Source organism: Fundulus heteroclitus, chromosome 17 (assembly GCF_011125445.2).
Source record: "Fundulus heteroclitus isolate FHET01 chromosome 17, MU-UCD_Fhet_4.1, whole genome shotgun sequence".
NCBI classification, from domain to species: Eukaryota; Metazoa; Chordata; class Actinopteri; order Cyprinodontiformes; family Fundulidae; genus Fundulus; species Fundulus heteroclitus.
The window spans coordinates 20,723,043-20,748,907 of record NC_046377.1 but is presented as its reverse complement, the minus strand read 5'-3'; the positions used below and the strand labels follow the sequence as shown (position 1 = coordinate 20,748,907).

Here is a 25,865-nt window from a genome sequence, read left to right as displayed (position 1 = left end):
AGCCGCAGAGACGGAAGACAGTTTCATTTACCTGCACCTAATGAAAAGGTAGTTTGCTGTGTGATAGTGGGAGACGGAGTGGGACGCCGTCTTCCTGCCTGCAGCCGTGGCTGCAGAGCTGAAATGAATGACTGAATCATCTACAGCTCCCGGAGGCAAACTGAGAGGCCTGTCTATGTCTGCAGCTCCGTAAACTCAAATAATTTTTCCTGCAGAGACCTGCTGTCGACAGTTTCCCTCAGTTTTTGATGCAGCGCTGAGAAGAAAACTGTGCAGGTGCAGATATAAATCAGGAAAATATTGTAAAACCTTCCTGCTCCGAGCGGCTGCATAGAGCTGAGACGTACGCACGATTCAGAATGATCCGCTCTAAAATGTTTGTGCGGGCGACCTGGCTTTAAAAGCTTTCATGTTTTTATTCATTCAGAAGGTAAAAAGCATGAAAAAAAACCAATAAGAGGTTGGTTTGTTTAGTCAGGAAGGTGCATGAAGAGTTAAAGTTGAGAACCATTTATACTAGAAGCATTAAGTCGACATGAAGGCAAGTCGATGGGTTTTTCTTATTCAGCCACAGGGAAAGCTGACTGGAAATAAAAGCAGAGACTTGGATGCTTCATTCATCCTTCAACATTATTGGGTTTAATTCTGTGTGCATTCAGAAATTTGTCTGCATAGGTTTTTATTTTTGCATAACAACTTCGTATCTTTCTTGCTTGTTGAGTGTGCAGTGACGTTACATTAAGTGCAAAAAGACACATTATGGTCCAAGTACATAACAGGTGATGGTGCTTGAAAAGGTGTAATCTCATTTAAAGAGCTTTCTTGTCTTTGCATTGGTCACCTGAGAGCTAAACTTAAAAAAATGCAACATATCTCTTATGTTACCTTCTGTATCATGTTTTAAAACCTTCAACTTTGTAGTTTCATTTACAATTATTTTATTCTGTGACCGTTTTATTTCTACACATGTAGAAAATGTTGTGCTTCTAAGTTGGATTCATATAAATAAACTAGGACATTGATCTGAAACAGTAGTTTTTAATCTTGATTTGAATTTGTTTCATATTTTTATTTGGGATTTAATAATTAGGAAAAGTATTAATTGAGCTCCCGTAAGAAAAAATGTCCCAAGGAAGAGCCTTGTGGAATTCCTTTTAGTGTCTTTAAAGGATTTATCAAATTTTAGTTCTAGAAATTTATACGTCAATTCAGTTGGATGTTTTATATCATGTTTCCAGTAATAACTATCTTACATGCACAGTTTTTTAAATCAACTGTAACCTGAATATTAACTAAACATAAAGTCTTTTTGCCGGTATTCAGATCAATGGGATTGTTTTTTAGCATATAGGTTTAGATTTTTGTTCAGATTATTATTTAAACTGTTATATTTCTAAATATCATAAATTATGGAACTTCACATGGGTTGATTTAATAGAAAGGAGTGTTGATTGTACCGTATGGTAACCAAGTTGTATATTTTTTAAATTGGATAGAAATTGGTGTGTTTTACTACAGTTTTAACCCTTGTTTGATGCCTTTTTTGACAGAAGGTCCACCAGTTGTTGATGAATTTACATGCTTTTATATTATTTGTAATAACAAATAGCTGTAAAATCAGCTAGTAGGAGTAATCCTACCAATTCCTTGTGTAATTATGTCGTGGAGACAGTATCCGAAGGTGTTCTGAATGATGCGGCAGTCATTTTCACTGCAACTAAGTGGCTCTTTTCTCCTGGTGGAGCTGTGAATATGTGCGAGCCACACTTCTAATTGAGCCCTGACATGTGGGCACATGTTTCAACCTCATGCTGCCATCAGCTGCTGACGCTCCAGGGACTGGCCTCCTTCCTCCTCGTCATGCTTCAGCCTCCTCTCACCTCCTCTACCCATCAGACGGCCGCCTGTCGTTTCCTGCGACTGACCTCCAACACCTCAGCCAGTGTTATAAATTACTCTTCAGGCTGGCTTGTCTGGGCTCGGCCTCTTCCTGGTCGCCCTGATGTAGATTCCTCAAAAGAAATGTCTACTTTTCAGCAGCTTTAGATGCTGTCCTCTGGACCAGAGATGGGGAAGCCTTTAAAACAATGATAGCCAATTTAACTTAAATGAGGATCTCTGTGCAGAGAGTCATCTGCAGGAGCAGCTTTGGGGAAATTAAGTTGCATATTTGACTTGGAAGCTAAAAAGGCGGTGACAAAAACGTAGGTTTTCTGATGGTGAGAAGGATAAAAACAAATTTGCAAACAAAAAAAAAAACTTTCATGAACTTATATAACATGTATAATACTAGTCGGGAGAGAGAAGGCTGCGTTCACGTGACATACAAACATGAAAATGGTATCAGTGCCCTATTTGTTGGTACTTACCGATACACCATTTTAGTGCTGGATCGGGGCCCCGTCCGATACTGGTATCGGTGCAACACTAATCAAGTGGGGCCTAAAATGCACACTTTTCAGAATCATGTTTGTAGAAACATTTGAAAGTATGTTTAATTTTCCTTCACGATTATGTACTACTTTGTCACATAAAATGCGAATGAAATGCATAATTTGTAGTTGTAACCTAAAAAATGTAAATGAGCATGAAAAAAAAAAAACGAGGCGTGCTGTAAGAAAACTGAGGTATTTGAATTTACATTTATGTGATAAATTATCTGGGACAAACAAGGTCAGTTCCTTTTTTAAATTTTGATCTATTAGCCTTTCCTCCTAAAAGGCAATTTGGTCAACTACCCTAACCCATAGTAGTTTTATGTCTTGCATTGTTAAAAATCGTAGACTCTTGATTAATTTGTTTTTAAAGACAAACTTAAATGGTGATAAACATTCATATTACCAACAGAGTTAACCCTTTCCTTTGACAGTCGGGTCCCATAATCACCATACTTAAGAAGAGAAATTCTCCTGAGAGGATTTAATTGATTAAAATTAGCTGCGACACATTTCCTAGTTGTTGCAGGGTCTGAATATGGTGGGAGGAAGTTGGTGGAGGCAGCCGGTCGCCGTGTACCCACGAGATGTCACAGTCGCAGCTTTGAAGGGATGAAGCCTGTCAGAGTCAGCCAAACAGTTCCTGATGTTGTTCCCTGAAATCAAACGATAAAGCTCAGCAGACGTCCGTGTTTGTGTGCGCGCTGAACGCGTTGAGCAGATGCTCGGCCTGTAAATATGTGGAGATCGGACCGGTCATGGTCTGCTGTGTTAGGAGAAATAAATGACGCAGGGTAAGATACTCAAACTGATTTGAAATTGAATCCGTTCTAAATAAATGTTGAGGCAGATCCTCTTAGATGCGGGACTTTTACACCCCTATAGCCTGGAAATGGATGAATAACTGGTGTCCGCCCCCTCCGCGCTGCCGTCAAAGCTGAGAGGTCACCGCCGGTCATGAATCCACCTCTGCTGAGTAACCCTCCGACTGAATCTCCTGCAGCAGCTCCTCAGCAAACTCAGAGAGTCGACGCTGCGAGACGGTCACATAATCCTTCTGATGCAGCAGACCTTAACTCCCTCCTGCAGCTGATTTGGAAACCATCAGCGCCCGGCTTCTAAATTTCCCCCGTGTGAAAAGCAATGCATACCGAATGAATTTATCTGTCTGAGTATCTGCTCGCTGTTCGTGGCGTGTCACCACCACCTGCTCGGCGCCAGGAAAATAAAGTCTGGCCTACGTTTTTTTTTTTTGTTTTTTTCTTCTTCTTCTTCCCCCCGCTCGGCTCTGCAGTCGTTCCTGCATATGTCCATTAGATTACAGATGACAAATAGAGACGGATCCCGCTGTGAGGGCCGGGATCGGCCCAGCTGAGATAGCACAGCGGCGTTCTGCCTCCTGAGGCTTCTCTGCTGTGTCTCGCTGTTTGCTAAAGTGCTCACAGGGCGACGAGGAGTGTTCGCCGCTGCAAGGCGTGCATCAGCAGAAAGGCCGCACGGACAGGAAATAATTTCATTCCTTGATTGCTTTCCGCTTCTCTAAACCGCTGCTCTGCAACCCCATTTCCCTGAGATTCAGGAATCTTTGTGGAGGCGTTTCACTTCTCTGGCCTTCGTTGACTTTTTGTAGTTTCAGTCATTTACAGCTACAGCAATCCTAGTTTTGTGGAGTGGAGACTCATTTTTAAAAAAAAAAAGTAATTCTGTCCAATTTCTGTTGCTGTGAGCTCTACCTGCAGGTGTTTCCTGCATGTTTTGATTTTTTTTTTTTTTACCCTTTGTAGTTTTTGTACCTTTAATAATTTTACTGTTTTTCCTGTTTTCTTTTGCAGAATCAGACGTTGTGCAAAGGACTGAATGAGCTTCAAAATGGTCAGGTAGGTGAAAGTCTGCACTCATCTTCTGCTGATTGACGGTTTATTATATCGGGCAGGTTTCATGAGATCTGCACACCCATCAGGCTTCAGCCCTGGATGAGAGTCTTATGAATCCTTCTTGTCAAAATCTAGCCTGTTTTATTGTTGGATTGGACAATCAAAAATGCTTAAGTGATCTTGAACTGTTATCTGGGATCTGAATCTGGATCCAGGATTTTATTATTCAGACTCCTTGAATCTGTTTTAATAGAGTTGCTAAGCTATATTTTCTGTAAACATCTGCTTTAAACCACAAACCTTAATAGCAAATACTTGGGATTCTGGATAAAAGTTTTCCTTACTGTAGTCTTAGGCTACAACATGTTAAATAAGTGGTTGATTGGATCAGAATGAGACGAATTTTAATCTGATCAGTGCTGTGAAAATATGCAATAAAGGTGCTATTGGTGAATACCACAATAACGACGTCAGCTTTGATTAAATTGCATTTATCTAGCATGAAAGATACACAAATGAGTAATATTATGTTGACCCTGGTAGTTTTGGTGGAATAATTTAGTTCCTGAGGGTAAAGTGTGAATAATGTATGCCTTTAAAAATAAATCAAAGATGTTTGAAAAGTTCTTTCTTTCCATGGATGTCCCTGTAAACCACCTGTTTAAAGGCACACCTGAGGAAACGGGGCGTCTGGCTCCTGGACTGCGGTCCTTACCTGCACCACAATAGATCATCTTGGAGGATTTAGAAACCATAAATGTAATGACGACATTGTTCTGTCGGACACCTTAAGACGTTTTGGGAGAAAGAAAGGAACACAAATAACACCTGAAACTCTTTATAGCTTTGAATCTCCAGCTTAAACGAGGTTTTCAGGAATGTGCTGCAGCGTGAAGCGCGGGGACGGCGGGCTCCTGGATGAAGGTTAATCAGATGAACCATGAAACTGTAGCCCTTCATAATTTCACAGAATGACTCTTTAATGGTCATTTGCAAAGGTCCGCAGTTTGATTCTCTGCAGCAACTCCGCTGTGGTCACTGCAGGGGAACGCCGAAGACCGTGAGCAGCTCCTCCGGCAGCGGACCAAAGGAAGGAAGGGAGGGAAAGTAAAAGGATTCATTATCCGTCAGTTTAATTTCAGCGCTGCGATTCATTACCGAGTGGAAGTCGATTCTGGCCTGGCGTTGCGGCTTCGTGGCGTTCTGCAGGAGAGAGGAAACCTAATTAAAGCGAAGTCTGTGATGGGTGGATAATTGTTGCAGAGCATCCGTGTGTGTAATTAAGGCTGAACCGGTTTTACAGGTTTATGTTGTAAATATGCATTTTATCTCCTCAGCTGGTTAAAGCAGAATTATTATATAGTTTTGCTTACAACCGTCGCGTTGTAGAAGCTGTTTATATCAAGGGAGCTCATTATTGCTGCTGTTAACTTAAGGAGGTGATTAAAAAGCGCTCCTTTACTCCAACAGCAGTCACAGTGAAGATCAGCAGAGCTTTGTTCAGACAGAAAATCCCTGCTGGTGGTCCCCCAGTTTTCAGTTTCTCTGAGTCGTTGCCAGGATCCTCCAGCATCCACAGAGGGAAGAGCACCTTCCTTTGTTACCTCCCTGAGGTATAATCAGACCCAATCAGAAAGATCGATTCTCAGCATCATAACGCGACAAAGAGAGGAGCTGTTAACTGATTCCCCAGAGAGTTTCAGGAGGTCTGTCAGTGTTTGGGATTCGCTCCGAGTCTCTGGAGGCAGACGGAGGTGTTTAGTCACCAGAAACAGCAACTCTGTGGAAGCTGAGATCATCTGACCGAGCAGAACCAAGGTCAGGTTTAGTGCTCAGACTGGTGGACTGGACTCCGCAACCAGGGGTGTCAAAATAATTGACACCTCAATATGATCGATGCTAAATAATGAATTATTTTAAGACACTAAATTTGTATTAAAATCAATATAAACTGACCCATTCACATTTTTCACACTTTTTCCAGCAGCTGCGTTTCAATCCACCTGTACGTCCCTGCAGCCAAACATCACAACGATGATCATCTGCTGGGAATTTAAACTCCAACATGTGGAGTTCAGCCGCAAAAACATATGCGACCCTCTTTATCGTCAAGGCAGACATAGAAGTTTTTTTTTTTTTTCGGAGGAACTTTCCCTATAAGTCAGACGGACCAGGGGGGAAAAAAACAAATGCTAAACGATGCTTCAGGCAATGCCATGGGTTTGCAACCTGTGGCTCCTTGGACCTTCCACAGTGGCTCTTAATAACTTTGGCTTTAAATTATATTTTTATTATGGTATTTAAATGTAATAATGATAATAATTGCAGGCTTCAGCAGTTTTTTCTTGGAATAATTGCTTTTAATTTTCACAACAGAATGATGCTAAAAGTGCCAGTAATATTTAATTTTAAATCAATATCTTTTCATTATGTTAGGAACTATGACTTTTTTTACATCATTATCCACAAATATCAACATCCCGTCCATCCTTTTTTTTTTAAAAACCTCAAAATAGACATAAAAGGGCGTTTCTTTAATGATGACAACATATTTCCTACAGTAGATCTTTATCAAAAACTAGAACTTGTCTTTTTTTCAAAAGGTCAGGAAACATTTGCGGCTCTGAACCAGTTTAATTCAAGTGGACTGTAGGAAAAATGGCTCTTTAGACTGTAAAAGGTTTCAGACCCCAGGGCTAATCGGTCGATACAAGCTAACGGTACAACACGGCAACTTTAAAAGGTGGACAAAGCTCCGGCATCTGCCACAAAAGCAGTAAACATCCAGGACGTTATCTGTTTCAATATTAGCTTCATGGACACAGACAGCGTAACGATGCTGCTCCGCCAGTCTGTTCTACTGCGTTACGAATTAACGCAGAGAAATATTATTTAGTCAACGGCTCAGTCCACTAGTAGTGAAACAATTATTCTTCTATTTAGTCGTAAAGCTGTTGGAGGCTAATGCGGCTAATAATAACACAGCTGATGGTGGAGCCGGACTGAAGCAGACGGTCAGAGCAGAAGAAGCAGGAACCCTCCTGCTGCATTTGACGGGGAAAACCTTTTGATCTGGTTTTATCTTTTTTCTGGTGGTGCCGTCTAACTAGACTGGACTAGACTCCAACAACCCGGTATTACTTAAGACTGATTTTGAACATGACAAATGTTATTTTTTTGGAGTTGGTTATGTGTTGTTTTGGGATCTTATAGTTTTATAACTAATTTTATAATCTTGTTTGCCTTAACTTGATCCTGGTTATTGGCCAGTTTCTTCTAATCTCTGAGTTATATCTGTTTTAGAACCTTTTGTATGCTCTTAAAGTTTAGTAATTTTTTTTTTTTTTACTTGGTTTTATCTGTTTGGTTGAGTTTGAAAAATGTATATTGTTCAGATTTTTACTATTTCATAATAGAATAGCTTTTTCATCACTTCCTGACTGAATTTAATAACTTTAAATTATTATCTTCATAATAATTTAAAGTTATTATGAAGATAATCTAGGTGTATTTGGATTTGATCTAATCTGGCTTCAGTAAATTCAGGCCCTCTGCTCCTTATTTTTTTATCCATTGTTACGTTCGTCTTCTTTTCTATATTAATACGTATGATTACAAATTATAGCAAGTTGCAGAGCAATCCAAGCTATAGATTTAAAAATCTGTTTAAACAAAGCCACCAGTGTGTGTTTGGATAAAGTTTGGTGTCGTCTCTTTGTGTGAAGGCCGCGGCGGTAATACTGGCACCTGTTTTTGGAATAAACCACTGATCACTACATACTCTGAGCAAATTAAGTATCGACTCCTCGTATTGATGTTCGGATCTAATTCAAAGTGATTTCAGATGACCACTAAATGGTGTAGGGGGCCCTCAGTGGGGCGGGGCTGCTGGTGTCATCGGGTTGATGAGTTTTTGAGATGGAGGGAACCTGGTTTCACTTCATACTGCCTGTTCCTGGATCGCTTTAACAACAAAAAGACATTTATTAGTTTATGTACTTGGGTATTCAAAAAGTTACTTGCTAGATTATACATTTTATGCTACAGTTGTGATACAATGATTTAATCCTTAATAAATAAATCGGATCAAACATTCTTTTGGGGGGAAATCTGGCATTAACTAAAAAAAAAAAAAAAAAGTCAAAACCCAGGGTCTGCTAATTTTAAAATATTTTTTTTGTTTTTATTTTTTATTAATTTATTTGGTAGGGACGATGTACATTAATTAACATTTTGTAAATGTGCCATAATTAAACTAAAGGATATGTTTCATCTGCTAAGGTAACACAAAAATGACTTAAAAAATATATATACATTTTAAGTAATGGAGTAGTAATTAGAAATATTAAACAGAATATTATGAAATCTTTGTGACATAGCTGCTAATCTTTCAACATTAAGTAACAAAAATCTTAAAGATGAGAGAAACCATTTTTTTTTTTATTATTATCATCATTATTATTATTATTGAAACAGAATTCCTCAAAAATTAATATACAATCTCAAACAATAATTTAGGCCAAAAATAACACTAAATTGAACTGCTTTTTCCAAAAATTAGGCATGGTATCATGAAATACAAACTTTGATAAAAATTTCATGATGTGCTTTTGAAAATCTTGAAAAGTATGTAAATATCAAACAATTTCTCTTTAATTTAGTTGTATTTCAAAATATTCAAATCAAGGTTACACCTTTGATGATTTTTAAGAGCAACGAGTCAATATCTAAAATATTTTCTTAAAATTAAGTCCCATAACCTAGAATTCAACAGTTTTTCAAAACTATGGCTTAGACAATACATTATGAAAAACATAAGATGATATCCCAAAATAAAGGGAAACCTTTTAAAAGATGTTTGATTGAAGAAGAAAAAATGAGGATATCTTAAAACTTCATACAAAGTAGACAGATCATGTTTTTATTCATAGAATGCCTTTTAAATAAATCCGTAGTTCTATAAATTGTAATTAAAACGATCTGATGACGAGTTGGTCCCTGTAGGCTTAGGTTTTTCCTTCGATGCTTGTCAGTCTGAAGCTGCACAGGGAATAAACCGCTTGAATGAAACCAGACATGGTGGACTGTGAGCAGAAGGAAAAAGATGCAGGTGAAGAAACAACGTCTCAGATCCAGCTGAGATGATGGCTGCAGACATCAGAGGGACAGATGAGGGGAGAAGAGAGGAATAAATGTAAGAAAATAATGGAGGAGACCCTGTGGTCTTCTTCCAAAATAATCTTTATCCTCCTCCTCCTCTAAGCTCCTGTTTTCTTCTCAGAGCACAGAGTGGGGAGGAAAAACTAATCTAAGGCGCCCTGCTGCAGAAGTGGAAAGTGTTCACTTCACATCCACTCGGCCAATATTTACCTGCTGGCTCAAACCAAACAGCTGATACTGGAAGCTGTCGCACTCGGCGAGGCAAGGAGGAGGAGACGGAGATAAAGAGAGAGACGGCTGCAGAGAAATGGAGCTTCATACCTGCTAAACAAACACAGATAAGCTTTTCACATGGATTCAGCTCCAAAGCAGGGTCTGAGGAAGTTTATCCAGAGGAGGAGGACAAAACGACACGGTTAGATGTTCCTCTGCAGTTCCTCAGGCTTTTAAAAAGGTACATTAAGTCGCATGTTTTCGTTTGGACTGGAAACATGAGATTTCTTGTGACAACCCAACTTACGTGGTGCACAAATAGGAAGTGGAAAGAAAAAACTGCACAGTTTTAGTGAATAGAGTCCATCTGTGCTGTTCTGGTTCTGGCCTCAGAGGTTCTTTAGAGAACAGCCAGCATCATGCATCGATTTCCTTTTACTTTGAAGTTACGCCCTGCCTTTATGTTGGTCTGCCACCTAAAAATCCCACTAAAACATGATGTTTGTGGTGGTAATGTGACTAAATGCGGATAAGATCACGAGTTACATGTGAGCAAAGACACTGCACACGCGTCAGATCCTGGTAAAACCACCGTCCGCTGGATTCTATTTGGGGAAATTGCATCATCTGTCACTTGATACACTCCTGTTAAAGGATCCTTCTGTTCAAATTTGTTCCTGTCTCAAAAACACTTCCCGGTGGTTCAGAGTAAAGAAACCATCTCTCCATCATCGCCCTGCAGCCGGTGGAGGCAGAGCCCCACCCTCCCATCATGAAGACCACCCACCCCGGCAGCAAACCCCCCCTCCTCCTTGGGATGTTTCCTCTTTGCCTCGGGCTGTTCTCCTGTATGAAGTGTGTGTTTGGAGGGGTTGTTGGGCGGCGACGGTAAGCCGTCCCTTTGTCCTCCTCGCAGTCCCTCTGGACGACTGCAGGAAGTTCTCAAATGTCTGCAGAGACGCGGACAGGGACCGTGTGCAGATGTTCAGTTTACAGGGCAAAGCTCGGGAAGCTGAAGTCTTTCCAGTTAGCTCTGCCTCTCACACACACGTTCCCTCGCTCTTCAATAAATACTGCGGGTCGAAAGGTCTGCTACGCCTTTGCAGCTCTCATCCTTTGCAAAATTCAAATGAGACATGGGTTTCTCTCCAATTATATGATCTAAAAAGTCTAGATCCAGGCTCTTCTGAAAGCTAGCTCTTCATATTTTCCTCCAAACTACCAGAACAACTCTAGATGTTCCTGGGTCTGGGTGTCTCAACACGCTGACAGATGTTCTAACTGTAGACACCTGGAGTTGGACAACCCCAGTGGGACCTCGGTTCTGGTCCTGATCTAAAGAACAGCAGCTCTAAAACGCCACGAAGCAGGAAAACCTTGGAGGTTTCTTGCAGTTTTAGGTGCTGCTGGTGTTTGGATGAATCCCAGCTTCAGTCTGAAGGCGTTCAGGATTCAGATTAGGATGTTGGTCTCAGTGTTTTTGTGCATTCGACTGTTTCGGAGAGCTTTCTGCTCTTTGTGGCTGCATCTGCCTGCCTCCATTGTCTGCAGGAGTCCATCTGCTGCTCCCCCTCCTCTTCCTCACCCCTCCTGTCCCTTCTGTGACTCCGTCTGCCTCCCCCCGTCCATCCTCCTCTCTGAGTTCAGGAATATCATCAGAAAACTTTCTAAATCCATTTGTGTGCCAAAATGTTTGTGTCTGTTTTTAGTATTTAATTTACACCCGCAATCATAAGACTATAAAATGATGAATGTGTTAAAGACAAGTTTATAAACTGACTAGGTTTTATCATTTTGTCTAAAAAGCTCCAAGATGCATTTAATTTCAGCTTGTCTTTCTTTTGTTACTTTTTTATTACCCACCGTGTTGTTAGTTTGTCATTTTATGCATTTTTTTTTTGCCTCTAAAAGAAATTGTTAGTGAATTCTAATTGATTAATTGCTCATTGTACCTTTTAAAAACACTTAATCAGTTTGGGACATCTGAAAATTGATTAATACACATAAATAAAAAGAGAAAATAAACAACAGAGAAAGAAAAGTGCTCAGTAATTAAGGTCTTACCAGATTTCGCCGAGGCAACGTTGAAGTAAAAATACTTGAGATGCACGATGTATCGTTTTTTTTACATATTGGTGTCGCTTTGATAAGTAAAACTTGGCCGATATTGAAAACCGATGTTTATTTCCATCTAGTTGCCATGTGTGCTTGTGTTTCAGAAAGGGGAGGGGATGGGGTTGGTCATGCATTTTTGTTTGTTTGTTTACGGCCATGTGACAGTAATGCATTGCAGCCAGGATTATGGGGTTTTTAAAATGATGCACAGTTGCAATGTCAGCAGTGTGGTAATTTTTTACGGTGTCGAAAGAAGACATGTGAAAAGCAGCGTGTAAATCTAGACTATATATTGAAAAATTTAGTTTTCAGCCGGTACAAAATTTTGCAAAACTTTATTGTCCCAGAAACGTAAGTGTGTATATTTATATATACATTTACACATCTGTACATATCGGTTATCAGACATAACAGCAATATTAATATCATATCAATTTCGGTACAAATTTACACACCGTAGCATCTCGAAAAAATACCCCAGCTTCAAGGTATTTACACAAAAAATCTAAACAAATACCTAAAACATTATTTGGTTTAAAACAACTGTTACTCATGTTGCTGTTAAATGGCAATAGATTATTCCATTTGTGATATTTACTACTATAACTGAATCACTAATCAGTAAATAAATAAATAAATAAATAATAATAATAATAATAATAATAATAATAATAATAATAATAAACACAGTTTTGTTAAGATTATCCAGAGTTTTCAGTTAGTTTTTGTTTTATGATTTATCGTTCTGTGCACGACCATCTCCAGAGGTTTCAGAGCTTACCCACCCTTCTTTATTAGCTCAACTTTTTTTTTTTTTTTTTTTAACACTGCAACTAAACTGCTGTAATCAAGCTGAATCGATCTATTGGATATTACCTGTGCTTTACCTGGCTTTCTTATGCTTTTATCAATTGAACCTACCAATGGATACCAACAGTAAGAGGTCTTGGGTTCTCATCCCAGCCAACATCTTTTATTCAATAAGATGTTTTCCCCCTGTTTAAAGCTTGTTCTTATATCCTTACCTGTGCATGGGTGGACCTGAACAGGAGACAAAAACCTGAAACTTCCTGCTTGGTCTGAGCTCTGAATCCCAAACGTTTTATTTTTTTCCTCTGGAAGCATTTCTGAATTTCCTCCCCATTGCTGTTGCAGGTTCACCCAGAGCCCTTTGTTGCACCGTTGCAGCTTCCTGTGGGACCTGCAATTTAATGTCTGCTGCCAGCTGTATGTCTAAACCCTTTTTGTTAGTTCATTCATTGCTTTTTCCAACTTAATTTATTTTAACAACTGTGCTGGCAGCGTTCATTAGTAGGTCTGGGTGAGCCATTTAGGTGTCATCACGATGTGACAAAACTACAAACCCCACAACGCACCTGTCTAAAATAATTCATCCCTGCTTGGGTAGTAAATTGGGTAACTTGCTGTAAAAGGCCTCAGAAATGATAAATTGAATCATAATGTTGTGAAAAGGTCTGAAGTGAATTGATTAAATTTGCAAAAACACTAGATTTAGTGAGTAGTTTTATTTGATTAAATTTCATTTAATTTTAATGAGGCTCTTCCACCTCCAGATCTTTTCTTCTAGGTTAAAGCCTTGTAATGCTGTTAAGTCTCAAGTAAGAATAGCTACATTCAGATTTTAACTACTAATGTGAGACTTTAAACTAATTCAAATAAAACTTTCTGTACTAATTGAAATATTGACCTGCCTTTTTAAAACTCTTAAAGGTGAGCTTTTCTCCAGGTGTCATCCAGAATCCGGATTGTTACTTTCTCCCCCCTCCTGACTTGCTGTCTGGAAGATAAAACATCACAATCCAGGGCGTTTGCTCAACAGATGTCCTTAATCCCAGCTAATCCTGGATGTTAAACGGTTGTTTTCTCTGCGGCGAGCGTGGGGCTCCGCGCCTGGCACCGACGCTTCCCACGGGCCAGTTGGACTCCCTCACACCCCCTCTGGTTCTGGTCCAATGCTATTTCTCCACCAAGCTCAGGCTGCAGCAATACAGTTGCTGTCTGTGGTTAAATCGGAGGCCTGCGAGGGTTAATATCAAGTTTATTTTGCTGTTTATCTCTCTTAATTCGCAGCAAAATATGATGGCAATCTTTGCGTTTTTACTCATGACAAAGTTGTACAGATATTAGTGTTTAGTTGTCTTCTGAATCTAATTGTTTGTTTATTTTTTGGCAAAGTTGTTGGTATAACACGCATTTAATTGTGCATGGGAATCTTTAATAAGATCAAAGTGTTTTAGACTGTGACTTCTGCAGAGATTTAAAATGCCTTAAAATAAGATGAACCCAAAATAATTTATTTAAGGGAATAACCCACAAACAAAATCACAAAAGATGAAATCAAGCTGTGAAATTAGTTAATTAACTTCTCGTATGTTGATAATTTTAATTCAGCAGGTAAGGTTTCGCTTAAAGTACCAATGAAACACCCTTGATATCCACCTAAAAATACTTTATTATAATGACACAAAGAAGGCGCGAGCTTTGAATTTAAATTGTCATTTTTGTAGAATAAGTATCAAACATTCTGCCCAGTGTCACAAGAAACTGTTGGTATTCTGGAGACATTACTAGTTCTAAAGTAACAACAAATTTCATCAAGTAAACCAGTAAAAAAAACCATCTGGATTGAGACTTAGTGTTTCATTTTTAAAAGTTCAAATTCTTTTTTTTTTTAAACCTTTCCCTTACAGTTATGTTTAGGCCTGTAGTCCACGATGGCGACATAAATTTTCATGGCCAAAATTAGGAAATATTGCCTAAATATTGCCTAAAGTATTTTCTCCCCTGCCTTGACTCTCATATGAATTCATATTTTTTTTTTTTACTGCTAGTCAGTGACTTGATGCAATTTGTTGGGTTTCCTTGGATAGAAAACATTTTGACTAATCTGTATGTATGATTTGATTGAATTAACTGTGCCTTGAGTTGGTGCTCTAGAATTGAATTAGCTGATTCGATTTAAAGAGTCAGTTTGTGTGTTTCTTCTATTTAAATTTTCTCTTCATGTTTAAGAAACCTGTTTTATTTCTACTTAAAGGAGCTATAAGTAATACTGACACCTTGTGGCTCAAATCAGCACAGCAGCTTGCCTATCACCACAATCTGATATGCTGTTTTTAAACGGCGTGTTGCTGCTGTGAATTTTTACTTCCTCAAGATAGGTATATGAAGTTTTATTTCTGGTCCACTTCTCTTACTGGCTTCCATGTTAGCAGGCTGCTGCTCTTTTGCCAAGATAAAATACCAAATGCTGTTTTGGGAACCCTGGGAAATCTTACAAGATTGGCTGAGGAGCCAGGAAGTAAACATGAGCTACACTCTGAACCAAAGAGTTTCTGGACCGTACCTCTTAGGGTTGAAAGGAGAAAAATGTGACTCAAACATTGTTGATGGATTGGACCAATTGTTTATTGAGAAAGTTACTTCCATCCTGGGTGAGAAATGAAAATGATTTAGGCTGATTTTTAACATAAATATCTTACTTATTGCTCCTTTAATCAAACAGTCTCTGACTCAGGACGTGATAATCAAAGGAAAATAGATTATGTCAACAGCTTGCTGAAACTGTAGACTTGTGCAAAATTAGAAAACTTGAAGGTGTAACCAAATATATCTAGGTTTGTCAATTAATGTTTTTTTTTCAGGCCAATATGGATCAATTAGATTTGATTGGAAATTGGGGGGTAAAAAGAGTTTTTTTTTTTTTTTGAAGCATTTAATTTAGAGCTTTCTGATCAGCAGTCAGAGCCATTTGGGGGAGGATTGGCTGACAGGTTTTGTAAACTGCCTTGCATGATCATCGCCGCCTTGGGTAATCTTAATGCATTCAATCCTTTGACTTTGAAAACAGTATTTATACAACATAAAAAAAAATCTGAATATTCTGGCATTTATAAACAATTCTGGTAAAGTAACTGACCTAAAACAGAAGAGGTTTAGACTGATTTAATGCAATCATGAAAACATCTGAAGCTTTTATTGTGAAGGTCCAAAGGTAGTTGTGACTTTATTCATCTGTGTTGACGCTGTTGAGAACATAAAAACCTTCTTTAGTGAAAAAAAAAACAACTAAAAAATGAAAACGTTTATTTTTATGAAGAGATAAACAATAAATCAGCATAAACACTAGTATTGGCTCATGTTAGCTGATTTCTATTATATTGGTATTGGCTCGATTAGTAAAACCAGACTGATATTAACAATATTTGTTTATTACCATATTATTGTTTGTATGTGTGTTTCAAGAGGGGATGGGGGGGGGGGGGGGGGGGTTGGTCATGTGACCCTGATGGCGATGGAGCCCAGAATTGTGGGCTGTTTAACCTGAAGCAGAGGTCATTTTTCCACAGTATCTAAAGGCTCAGAAAATATAACATTGGTAAATATTCATTATCGGCCATAACTGCAATATTATTATTGGATATTGATATCGGCACAGATTTTCATGTCAGTTCATGCCTACTTTTATGGGTAAAACTGTAACTATCAGTGAACATCAAATTAACTGAATTTAAAACAACAAATGGGTAAAAAAGTCATTTTAGTAAGATATTATACTGAGATGTTGAACGTTTAAGCATTAACTTGGTTTCCATTACCACATGTCCGTTAAAAGTAGGAATCAGTAAAGTTTGGAGTACAAAGTTAGGTTAGATTTTTAGAAATAATTTCTTTGACGTAGCAACAAAGCTGTAGCTAGTCTTTTAAACAATGTTTTATTGACTGACTGTTGATCAATCCGTTTCTGTCCTGATATTTCCTTCCCTCGGTCACATTCCAATGAACTCTGCTGCGCATGGAGAAAAAAGACGCTGCAGGCGCGTTTGATTTGCATTTAAATGGATTTATTGTCCGGGGCCGGCGTGTCGGGTGGAGACTGACCACATGATGTAGGAAATGAATGCAGCCCCGGCCGCCTCCTCGTGTTTGTCTCCGGGCTGCATAATGAACATTTTAATGTGATTGTTATCTGCTGGCGGGCAGGAGAAACGGAGCAGTTAGACTAACAATCAGCACTGCTTATTATGGAGACTGAAACTCTGTGTCGGCACCGGGAGGGTTATTGATTCAGTTCCTGAACAGAACCAAACGGAGTCGAGAATGAAAGTAGTTTTAATCATCACTGCGGTGAAGCTGCGTTGAAACCTGACAAATTACATGAAAATCACAAACATGAAAACAGAGGAAGCCACAGTGATGATGGGCTGGCGTGGAGTTCCTGTTTCTGCCTTTTCCAGCTAGAATAGGAGAAGCGACCAACTGCTGTTTCATCCTTTATCAGACTCAAAACACTCAGGTAAAGGCAGTGATAGTAAAAAGAAAATACGCCCTCTCCGAGTTTTAAAGTTCTGCTTATCTGGATGCAATAAAGACGGTCTGGTTTTTACCAGAGCTGCAGGGGGGAGCAGTAGGCAGCACTGTTGCCTCACAGCATGAAGGTCTTTGGTTTGAATCCTGGCCTGGGGTCTTTTTGCATATTCTCCCCGTACATTTGTAGGTTCTATCCGTGTACTTCTGCTTCCTCCCATTCAATTCAATAAAATGTTATTTTTATAGCGCCAATTCATGAAACATGTCGTCTCAAGGTTCTTTCCAAAGTCAGACTCCATCAGATCCTCCAGGTTGGTCAGAAAGTTTCCTCTCTAAGGAAACCCAGCAGGTTGCATCAAGTCTCTCCAAGCAGCATTCACTCCTCCTGAAAGAGCGTAGAGCCACAGTGGACAGTCGTCTGCATTGTTGATGGCTTTGCAGCAATCCCTCATTCTGAGCATGCATGAAGCGACAGTGGAGAGGAAAGCACATGACTATCTCTAAAATCTCTAAAAGTGTGTGTGCATGGTTGCATGTCTCTGTGTTGCCCCATGATGGACTGTTGACCTGTGAAGGGAGTCACCCCATGAACGCTGGAGATGGTCGCTTACCCACCTGAGTCTCTACCAGGTTCCAGTTATTTAGCTTTAACCCCAAGTGAAACACTCCACAGACTCCACCCTTTGGTTATTTGTTAGACAAAGATGCTGCTTTCTAAGGGCGTATGAAGGCTGATCTCACCCGGGTGCAGCAGATCAAATGCATTGATTTCCTGTATAAAACCATGAGTTTAGAGAGTTTTCTCGTCGAATGGAAGCAGGTCTGTGTCAGCACAATGCCAAAACAGAAAGAACTCGGCAATGACCTAATGCCCATAAATCTGTGAAGGCTTATCAAGTCCTTCATTCAGCGGACAGATGTGAGCATCCCAGTAAATTAAACCCAAGGTCAGAGAGTGCCGTGCTAAGATAAACGGCTCCTTCTCAGACTCCACATGCCTCGGGTAGCATGTTAGATGTTAACGTTCATCCTCTCTTTAAGAATAATCTTTTATCTTAAGGAAGTGCTTATGAAATGATGTTCTTTGACCAGAGGAGACCAGGGTGGAGAAGTTTGACCATCATGCACAAACATCTCAAACCAGGGGTGACGCCAGACCAGAGCAAATCTCCAGAGCTCGATCAATTAAAGCGACACGGTTCAGAAGAGTGAGCCAAAATGTCCTCACCATGACCTGAGTGACTACCGGAGTTCTGGCTGCTGAAGGAGGTTCTGCAAGCTGCTGGATAGGGAGGTGGTCTTGGAGCTTTTTTTTTTCTTTCCAGTTTGGCTTCACCTATATTAATTAAATATTGAATCTGTTGAAGTTTTTTCACACTTGAGGTTGGACCCAAAACATTTGAGACCAGATCGGCTTCAGCACGACTGTAGGACCTAAACCAGGACTCTCTGGCTGCTGTCGGTGTTAAATCTGGACAGAAGAAACACACTAACTGTAATTAAAAGCACTTCCTTCCAATTTCATATCTCTGGATCAGTAAATTGTGGCCAGGTATTCCTAAAATCTTAACCACTGAATCAGTGGTTGACTGTAGGTAAGAAAGTACCCAAAGGATCAGGAAACGCTTTTAGATCTGTGGCGCTGACGGGGAAGTAAAGACATCCTGTGGATGTTGGAGCTCTAATATAGTAAACACAGAACATAAAATATTCATGAATTCAACCCTGATCTGATCAGAGGAGCCTTGTGCTTCTGTCACCTCTACACGGAGTCCCGCCGCGAGCTGATCCACTTCAAGACGATCCTGCTGGTATTCCCGTCCTGATGGGACTCACATCTGAGCCATCTGTCTCTCCTGCTTCAGTCTTCTCCTCCCGTCTCTCAGCTGAACCTCCACCTCCTCACACGGGGCTCCCTGATGGCGCCGCTGTGCCAGTCTCTGGGCCAGGGGCCGGGCCGTCATGTTTGCTCCTCGGTGATAAGCTGTCAGACCGCCAGAGCCGGATCGGGGTGGACCCATTCCCTCAAACACTGCAGCCAACCATTCAGAGGTTTAATTTTCAACTCAAAATTGACTTTCATGGTTCTTTCCTCCATCTTTTTTAAAAGTTCAAAGGTTAAACAAAATATTTGAGTTTAATTTGAGACGAAAGTAACATTCCAAGGATGAAAATCCCCAAAACACCAGAGACCCGCGGCTCACGGTGGGATCTTTATCTCCATTCACTTGTGCTGCTATAAAGCTAATTTGTAAACACCTCCGCCGTCCAGTCCTGTAAATCTGACGTTCCTTTTGTGCCTCTGGGAGTTGGAGAAAGGCCGTCCGTGTCCTCAGCCCCTTCCAGGAGTGAAGGACCTCGCTGGTAAATGGAGTGTAAACAAAGAGAGCGTCTGGCAGCTGCACTGATGGAAATCTGAACAGCTACTAATGCGTTTTCCAGCAGCCGCCTTATCTCAAAGGCCCGCTATCAAAACAGCGAGCATAATGAGCGAGGATAATCCGCTTGGATGGCCGTAAACAGCCCAGGATGACCTTAACTGTGGACTCAGAGTGGCAAACACGTTCTCAATTAAATTTCTCTAGTCGAGGGGCTCAAAATACTCTGCCTGCTGAATGAGCAACTTTATAGCAGAACATCATTAAAACCCACAGAGGAAGAATCATTAGGGAAGCTTTCATCTCTTTAGGTTTTCGGATGTTTCTTTAACTTAACCTCAGAGCTTTAAAGTTGCAGAAATAAACAGTGCCTTTAGTGTTTTACAGCCTAAAACATGTAGCTCTGTGGGTTATTCTGGTCTGCAGGGGTCCGAACTTCTCAGTCTGGACCAGAGAACCAGAGATAAGACCGTGGATGAACGAGGATTGTGCAGCAACTGGCTTGTGTTGATCATCCGCTTATCTGGGATCAGTTCCTGGAAGAAACTGGTCCAGGATGGTAACCCGTGGTCTTCCCAGTGATACTATCTTAAAATAACCGTCTCCCTAGAAGTTCCCAGCAGGGGTACCATAGGGAAGGGGGCAATTCCAAAAAAGATTATATTTTATATATTTTATACATGTATGAGCTTTTGGGATTATTTTTTTTTTGTCATAGGGCCTAAAATTTGTGCAGGGAACCCCAATTCTCAGGCCAGAAGTGAAACATAAAGTCCCCTCAGCGATCTGTTCTGGGTCTCCATCCAGTGGGGGACAATGAGGCTCCCAGTCGTCCTGACTCCTTTAAATGGAAGGAGCAGTGTGCTTCATTCCTTCTAAAGGTCCTCCCGTTCTTCCTTTTTGGTTTGTCCACTGTAGAAATATCTGCCATAAATTCATAGGGAAGAAATCAACATGGAGGACTGGGAGCTGGACTATAGCAAACCCTTTGGTCTGTTGCCCAGTCCCCCTCCTGTACTCCCTTGATGGCAGTGTCCTCTTCACGTAGGAAAATGCCTCCCTTCCTCTCTGAAGATATTTCCAGAGCCACTGTGGACCGTCCCCAGTTCCCTAGATCTTAATCTAATGAAGCATCTGTCAGATGTTCTGGAGAAACAAGGACCCAAATGACCTAAAGGCTTGGTACCAGGCCATCAGAGGTCCTCAGGAGGAGACGACTCAGGACTCAGTGATTGGGTTCATGCTCTGTCTAGCTTTAAACAAATAATTTTTTTTGTCTGTTTGGTAAAAGTGTCACGTTTGTACATTTGTAAATCCTGCAAAAAAAACTTGTGCTTCAGATAAAGTTTTTTAAAATCAGTTGGTTTTGTAAGAAAATCACATTAAGGTCAAGTTTCTGCTCCAATGCGGGCGTGAAAGTGACGGAAACCTGAGCAACGACCTAACAACCTAACAAGCAGAAACATCTTCACCCAAATGTCAGCCGCCCTGAACCGGAGGAACTGCTGCGTGAGCTGCAACTTTCCAGCTCCCGGTAAACACAGCTGGTGGTGATTTGCACCACTTTGATGTTCTCCGTGTAGTGCATCATCAGCTCTCAAGCTGCAGCGAGGCAGGCATCAGAAAGCCCATTTCCTCCGTCGTCATTAGATGAAAGGTGAGCAGCGAGAGCGCCCTGATGAAAGCTGCTGCATCCCCATTTAACTCGGCAGATGTGTGGAGAAAATGGCTCGTTTGGGCCTCTTACGGTGGCCTTAATGTTTTCTGTCAGGTAGGAGCTGTCTGCAGATCTTCGCTTCATCTTCCAGCTCTGGACGAATCCCCCGCATGCATCAGCCCTATGGCACAACCACCACAACAACAACTCAAACCACCGCTCAGAAAAAAAAACAACAACAACCTCTTAACCGATTGCTGGATGTGAGAGAAGATTCAGAGGCTCTTTTCTCCTTTTGTGGTGTTTTCCTTTGCACCCTGTGTGTGCATTAGTGTATCCTCACCTGGGCAGCTGGTGCCGTCTAAAATGCTCTCCTCCTTAAGAGCCGCCCTGAAGGTGGCGGGAATGGCAGCTGGAGCCGATGCAGCACAGCGGGCGTTTGTTTGTCGATGCTGGTTGCTCACATAAAGAATTTCAGCAAACAATGTCGGCGGCAAATGGGATCGTTAAAGTTCATTTAACATCGTGGCAGCGAATGTTGTGCTAACGGGCTACTGTGGCTTTTAATGATTTATTTAAACCGTTCTTTTACCGGGGTGGATTGACTGTAGCACACACAGGTGCAATTATTGTTTTAAACTTTCTGGCTCATGTTTTTTTTTTTTAATCCAGCGTTATACATACTGGCACAAATTTGTACTAACACCCCTACTAATATTTGGCTAAATCTCACTTGGACTACATGGTTTTCATGACCATCAAAAAGCTTCGGTTATAACACTGGCTGGATGTTTGATCTCTCCTCTTGGCAGGTTCACTTAAACTGCTTGGGTTTCTCCCTCAGACTCGACTTTTCGACACAAACAAATTGGGTGGAGGTCAGGGCCACTCTTGCAGCCCAAGGTTTGCCTTCTATATCCGCTCCAAAACCTGTGTGGATGTGTGTTTTAGGTCATATTCCCGTTGGGGAAAAAACCCAAACCGTGTCCAAGTTTAATGAAGAATTTTTAAGGCAGTTCTTAACTGTGCGTGTCGTACGGCTCTTTGTAATGAAAGCATCCGACCCTGCCGGTTCAGTACGCAAGTGTACAGCTTTGTTTTCTACGTGCACACATGCATGATGGATGTTTATGTCAGGTACTAAGTAAATAATGCAACGCTTTGTGATTTTAGTAATTTTATTTGGGCAGCTACAGTTGAAACAGAAAGGTGGACCGAACCAGAACTGTATGCCAATGCATGCATCTGACAACAGCAATAAAGTATGTAGCTCGCTCTGCATTGAACCGAATTACGTGTCAGAATGTGAACATCACTGGTTCTGGAGAAAAATCAGCTGAAGTCCAAATCCAGCTGCCTGCAGGTGGTCCAAAACCCTCCAGAGCTTTTGAGTTAGGACGACACACCGGTACTGTGACGAGGTGTCTCTATGAGCAGAGAGGGTTTAGCAAAAGCTGCACTTTAGTGGTGCATTCAAGTACATCTGGTACACTGGATGGTCTAAATAGCAAAACAACCCAAAAGTGATTCAAATCTGTTTTATTCTAAAAGTCGACACAATCTTATCAGCATTTATCTATTCAAGGAGTTTTGTTGTTCCATCCATCCATCGCTCCAGTCTGTTCTATTGTGGCCACTTTTTATCTGTTTCTCTTCAATGAAACAAACCAAAACACGTACCAAACCGTGATTTTGATGCACTGTTACACCCGTTGACAGACCCATAGCATGATGCTGCCATCACCATGCTTTTTTCAGTTCAATTCAATTGTATTTATATAGCGCCAATTCATGAAACATGTCATCTCGAGGCACTTTACAAAGTCAAAATCAATCATATTATACAGATTGGTCAAAAATTTCCTATATAAGGGAACCAGTTGATTTCTTCAAAGTCCCGACAAGCAGCATTCTCTCCTGAAAGAGCGTAGAGCCACAGGAAGAGTCGTCTGCATTGTACATGGCTTTGCAGCAATCCCTCATACTGAGCAAGCATGAAGCGACAGTGGAGAGGAAAACTCCCCTTTAGCGGGAGGGAAAAACCTCCAGCTTAAAATAAAGGGCTCAAAGAGTAAATACCTTCACTCTGGACAGTGACGGGGAACAATTTCCCATCTCATTTTGGTTTTGGTGGTTCCTAGATTGTTCCTGAGCGTTCTAAACCATTTTCCTTCATCTGACAGTGAAGGTGTGGTTCTTCTGCCAGGCCGTAGATGACACACCAGACTGACATTTATCTACGCACAGTTGTTTAAACTGATGATCTTGGATTGTCCAGGTGTTTAGAAATGAAACAAAATGACTAAAGGTGAATGTATTTTGATATGTTAGTAGAAATGGAGAACATCCACAGGCAGATCAAACTTCTGCAACAGATTTTTGTTTTTAAAACACTTGAAGTCGCAGGATCAGCTTGACAGTGAGCGGGGGGGGGACTGGATTCAATCATTAGGGTTTACAAGATAAAATTCAGGATATAGACATCTGAGAGAAAATGCAGTTTTCTGACATTCACTGCAGATTCCTCCCGCTTTAAAGCTGCCTGTTAAAATGTTTGATTAAAAGTTTATTTTTAGTCCGAGCCATTGTTAAAATCTCCATGAATCTGATCCCAGGTGGGTCTGAAAAGCTCTCAGAGCATCTTAAACGTGTCCTTTTCTGTACCTGCTGATCCTGCTGAGGCTTTAAATGAGTGACCTTTCAGACAATCGGAGGGGCCCCCGCTCTGAATAGTGAGCGGCGGCCCCCGGGTCCCGGTGCAGCCGGCTGTTTGGGCCGCCTGTGGATTACATTGATTCCCTGAAACAAAAGGGTCTCAGGAAGCTCGTAGTCGAGAGGATTTAGGATCCAAGAAGTGAATGCATGCACGAGGAAGTTCTGGTTAAGTCTGGGTTTATTATCCACCAATTTATTCATCAACTAAAATGTAAAAATTTATTTAAAATGTTCACTGCTGGTTCTGTGGTTCCACCTTATTATTATTATCTCTGAATGAAAGAGTCTGCCTCTTGGCTTCTCTAACATCCAGGATGTTTATAGGAGCTCAGCTGTTTGCAGGGAAATTAGACTTTTTAGGCTCAGTTTTTTTTTTTCTGTGTGTTTCTGGCTTGGCCGGTTCACAGAAAAGCTCTGAGAAAAGCAGCGCAGGGACAGAATATGAAATATTTAGAGTGCATGAAGGGAAGGGAAACCTTTTTTGGAAGGAGCCGAGGAAGGTGGGGGGAGGGTTCTCAGAGTGACTCCGGTCAGACGTGAGGAAGTAAAAACACTCCTGTCTGTCTCTCCGCCTGTCTCCCTGCAGAAGCTGGCTGTCCGGAGCTGTCCCGTGGGGACCCCCAAGCCGCTGTCGCTCATCAAGTCCCCCAGCCAGGGCATCGCCATCTCCGTGGTGCCGGCCAAGGCCCCCGTTTCCATGGTGACTGCACACATTAACGGCCAGAAGGCGGCGGCGCCCGAGCCGCTGCAGACGTCCCCCATCAACCTGCAGGCGGGCGGCAGGGTGACGGCCGGGGCCGGAGTCGTCCCGTTCGGCGGCGGCAGGAGAGCCGGAGAGCTGCTGCCCCCCTCCCAGGTAACCCTCACCTGCTCACCTGAAGAGTGGGCGTGGTCAATCTAGTCTACGATGATGAGAGTTTAGATGTTTTATGATGAGGGACGTGCATCATGGCGTCCTGCGTAGACGTCGCTCTGTGTCCAACTTCTGCCCCTCCTCCTCTTCCTCATGGACATAAAAGGAAAATGAGGTGGTTTGTATTTTAATTTTTACTATGACTGAGTTGAGGTTTCAGTAAAGGGAACCTAACAGACATAATCACAGTGAACAGATGTTTCTTAGTTTCTAGTTTAAACTCTAAAACTGCCAACCTGTGGAATAAACTGCAAAAAGGTTTGAAACTTGTTGGTAATGTTAACATCTCAGTGATGAACATTTAAACCAGAGAAACTCAGAAGTTATATAATTAATAATAACTGATGTGTATGTAACATGGTAGTGGTGCAGTCTCTAATATAACATTCAATAGTTTTTAACTGAAACAGACTTTTTTTTTTTTTGTTATTCCTTTCAAGTTGCACCCAGGACTTAAACCGTATTTTGGTTTATTTCCATTTCAGGCTAATAATTCATAACATGAGGAATATTCAGGCTTTTTATTCTTAGAAACAAAGACATCTGAATAAATCAGATTATCAATTTAAAGTAAATGTATTTCAATAATTCAATTAAAAAAGTAAAACATATTCAAAATATAGCTCGATACACACAGTAACGCATTTAGGTGATTAATTTCTGTTCATTTGGTCTTAAAGCTGCTGAAAACCCACAGTTCACTGTCTCTGAAAACTAAATGACATTTTGAAAAGTTTTCTAACACAGTAAATTAGAGTTTGCTGAGGAGTATGTCCATCTTCTATACAGTATCTGCAGTCAACACTGGGCTCTTTTTGCATGAATTACTGCATTAATGCGTCGTGGCATGGATGAGATCAGCCTGTGGTTCTGCTGCGGTGTTCAGGAAGTCCAAATATTTTTTTATATTGGTCCTCAGGCCATCAGCGTTGTTGGTTCTGGTGTCTCTGGTCTGCCTCCGGATAATACTCCGTACATTTTCTACGGGGTTCTGATCAGGCCAGTTTGCTGGCCCATCAAGCACAGTACCACCATGGTGATTGGACCAGCTTCTGGTATTTTCTGGGAAACTGA

General features: G+C 41.0%; 1 protein-coding gene across 1 annotated transcript in view; it reads left to right on the top strand.

The window, feature by feature from the left end:
* Window positions 1-25,865, top strand: part of phf21b (PHD finger protein 21B) — a 90,756-nt gene that overhangs the window by 39,811 nt on the left and 25,080 nt on the right. Inside the window, exons 2-3 of the mRNA XM_012850553.3 lie at window positions 4,268-4,312; window positions 24,465-24,734. Coding sequence (XP_012706007.1) covers window positions 4,268-4,312; window positions 24,465-24,734 — 315 coding nt within the window. The remainder of the gene's footprint in view (window positions 1-4,267; window positions 4,313-24,464; window positions 24,735-25,865) is intronic.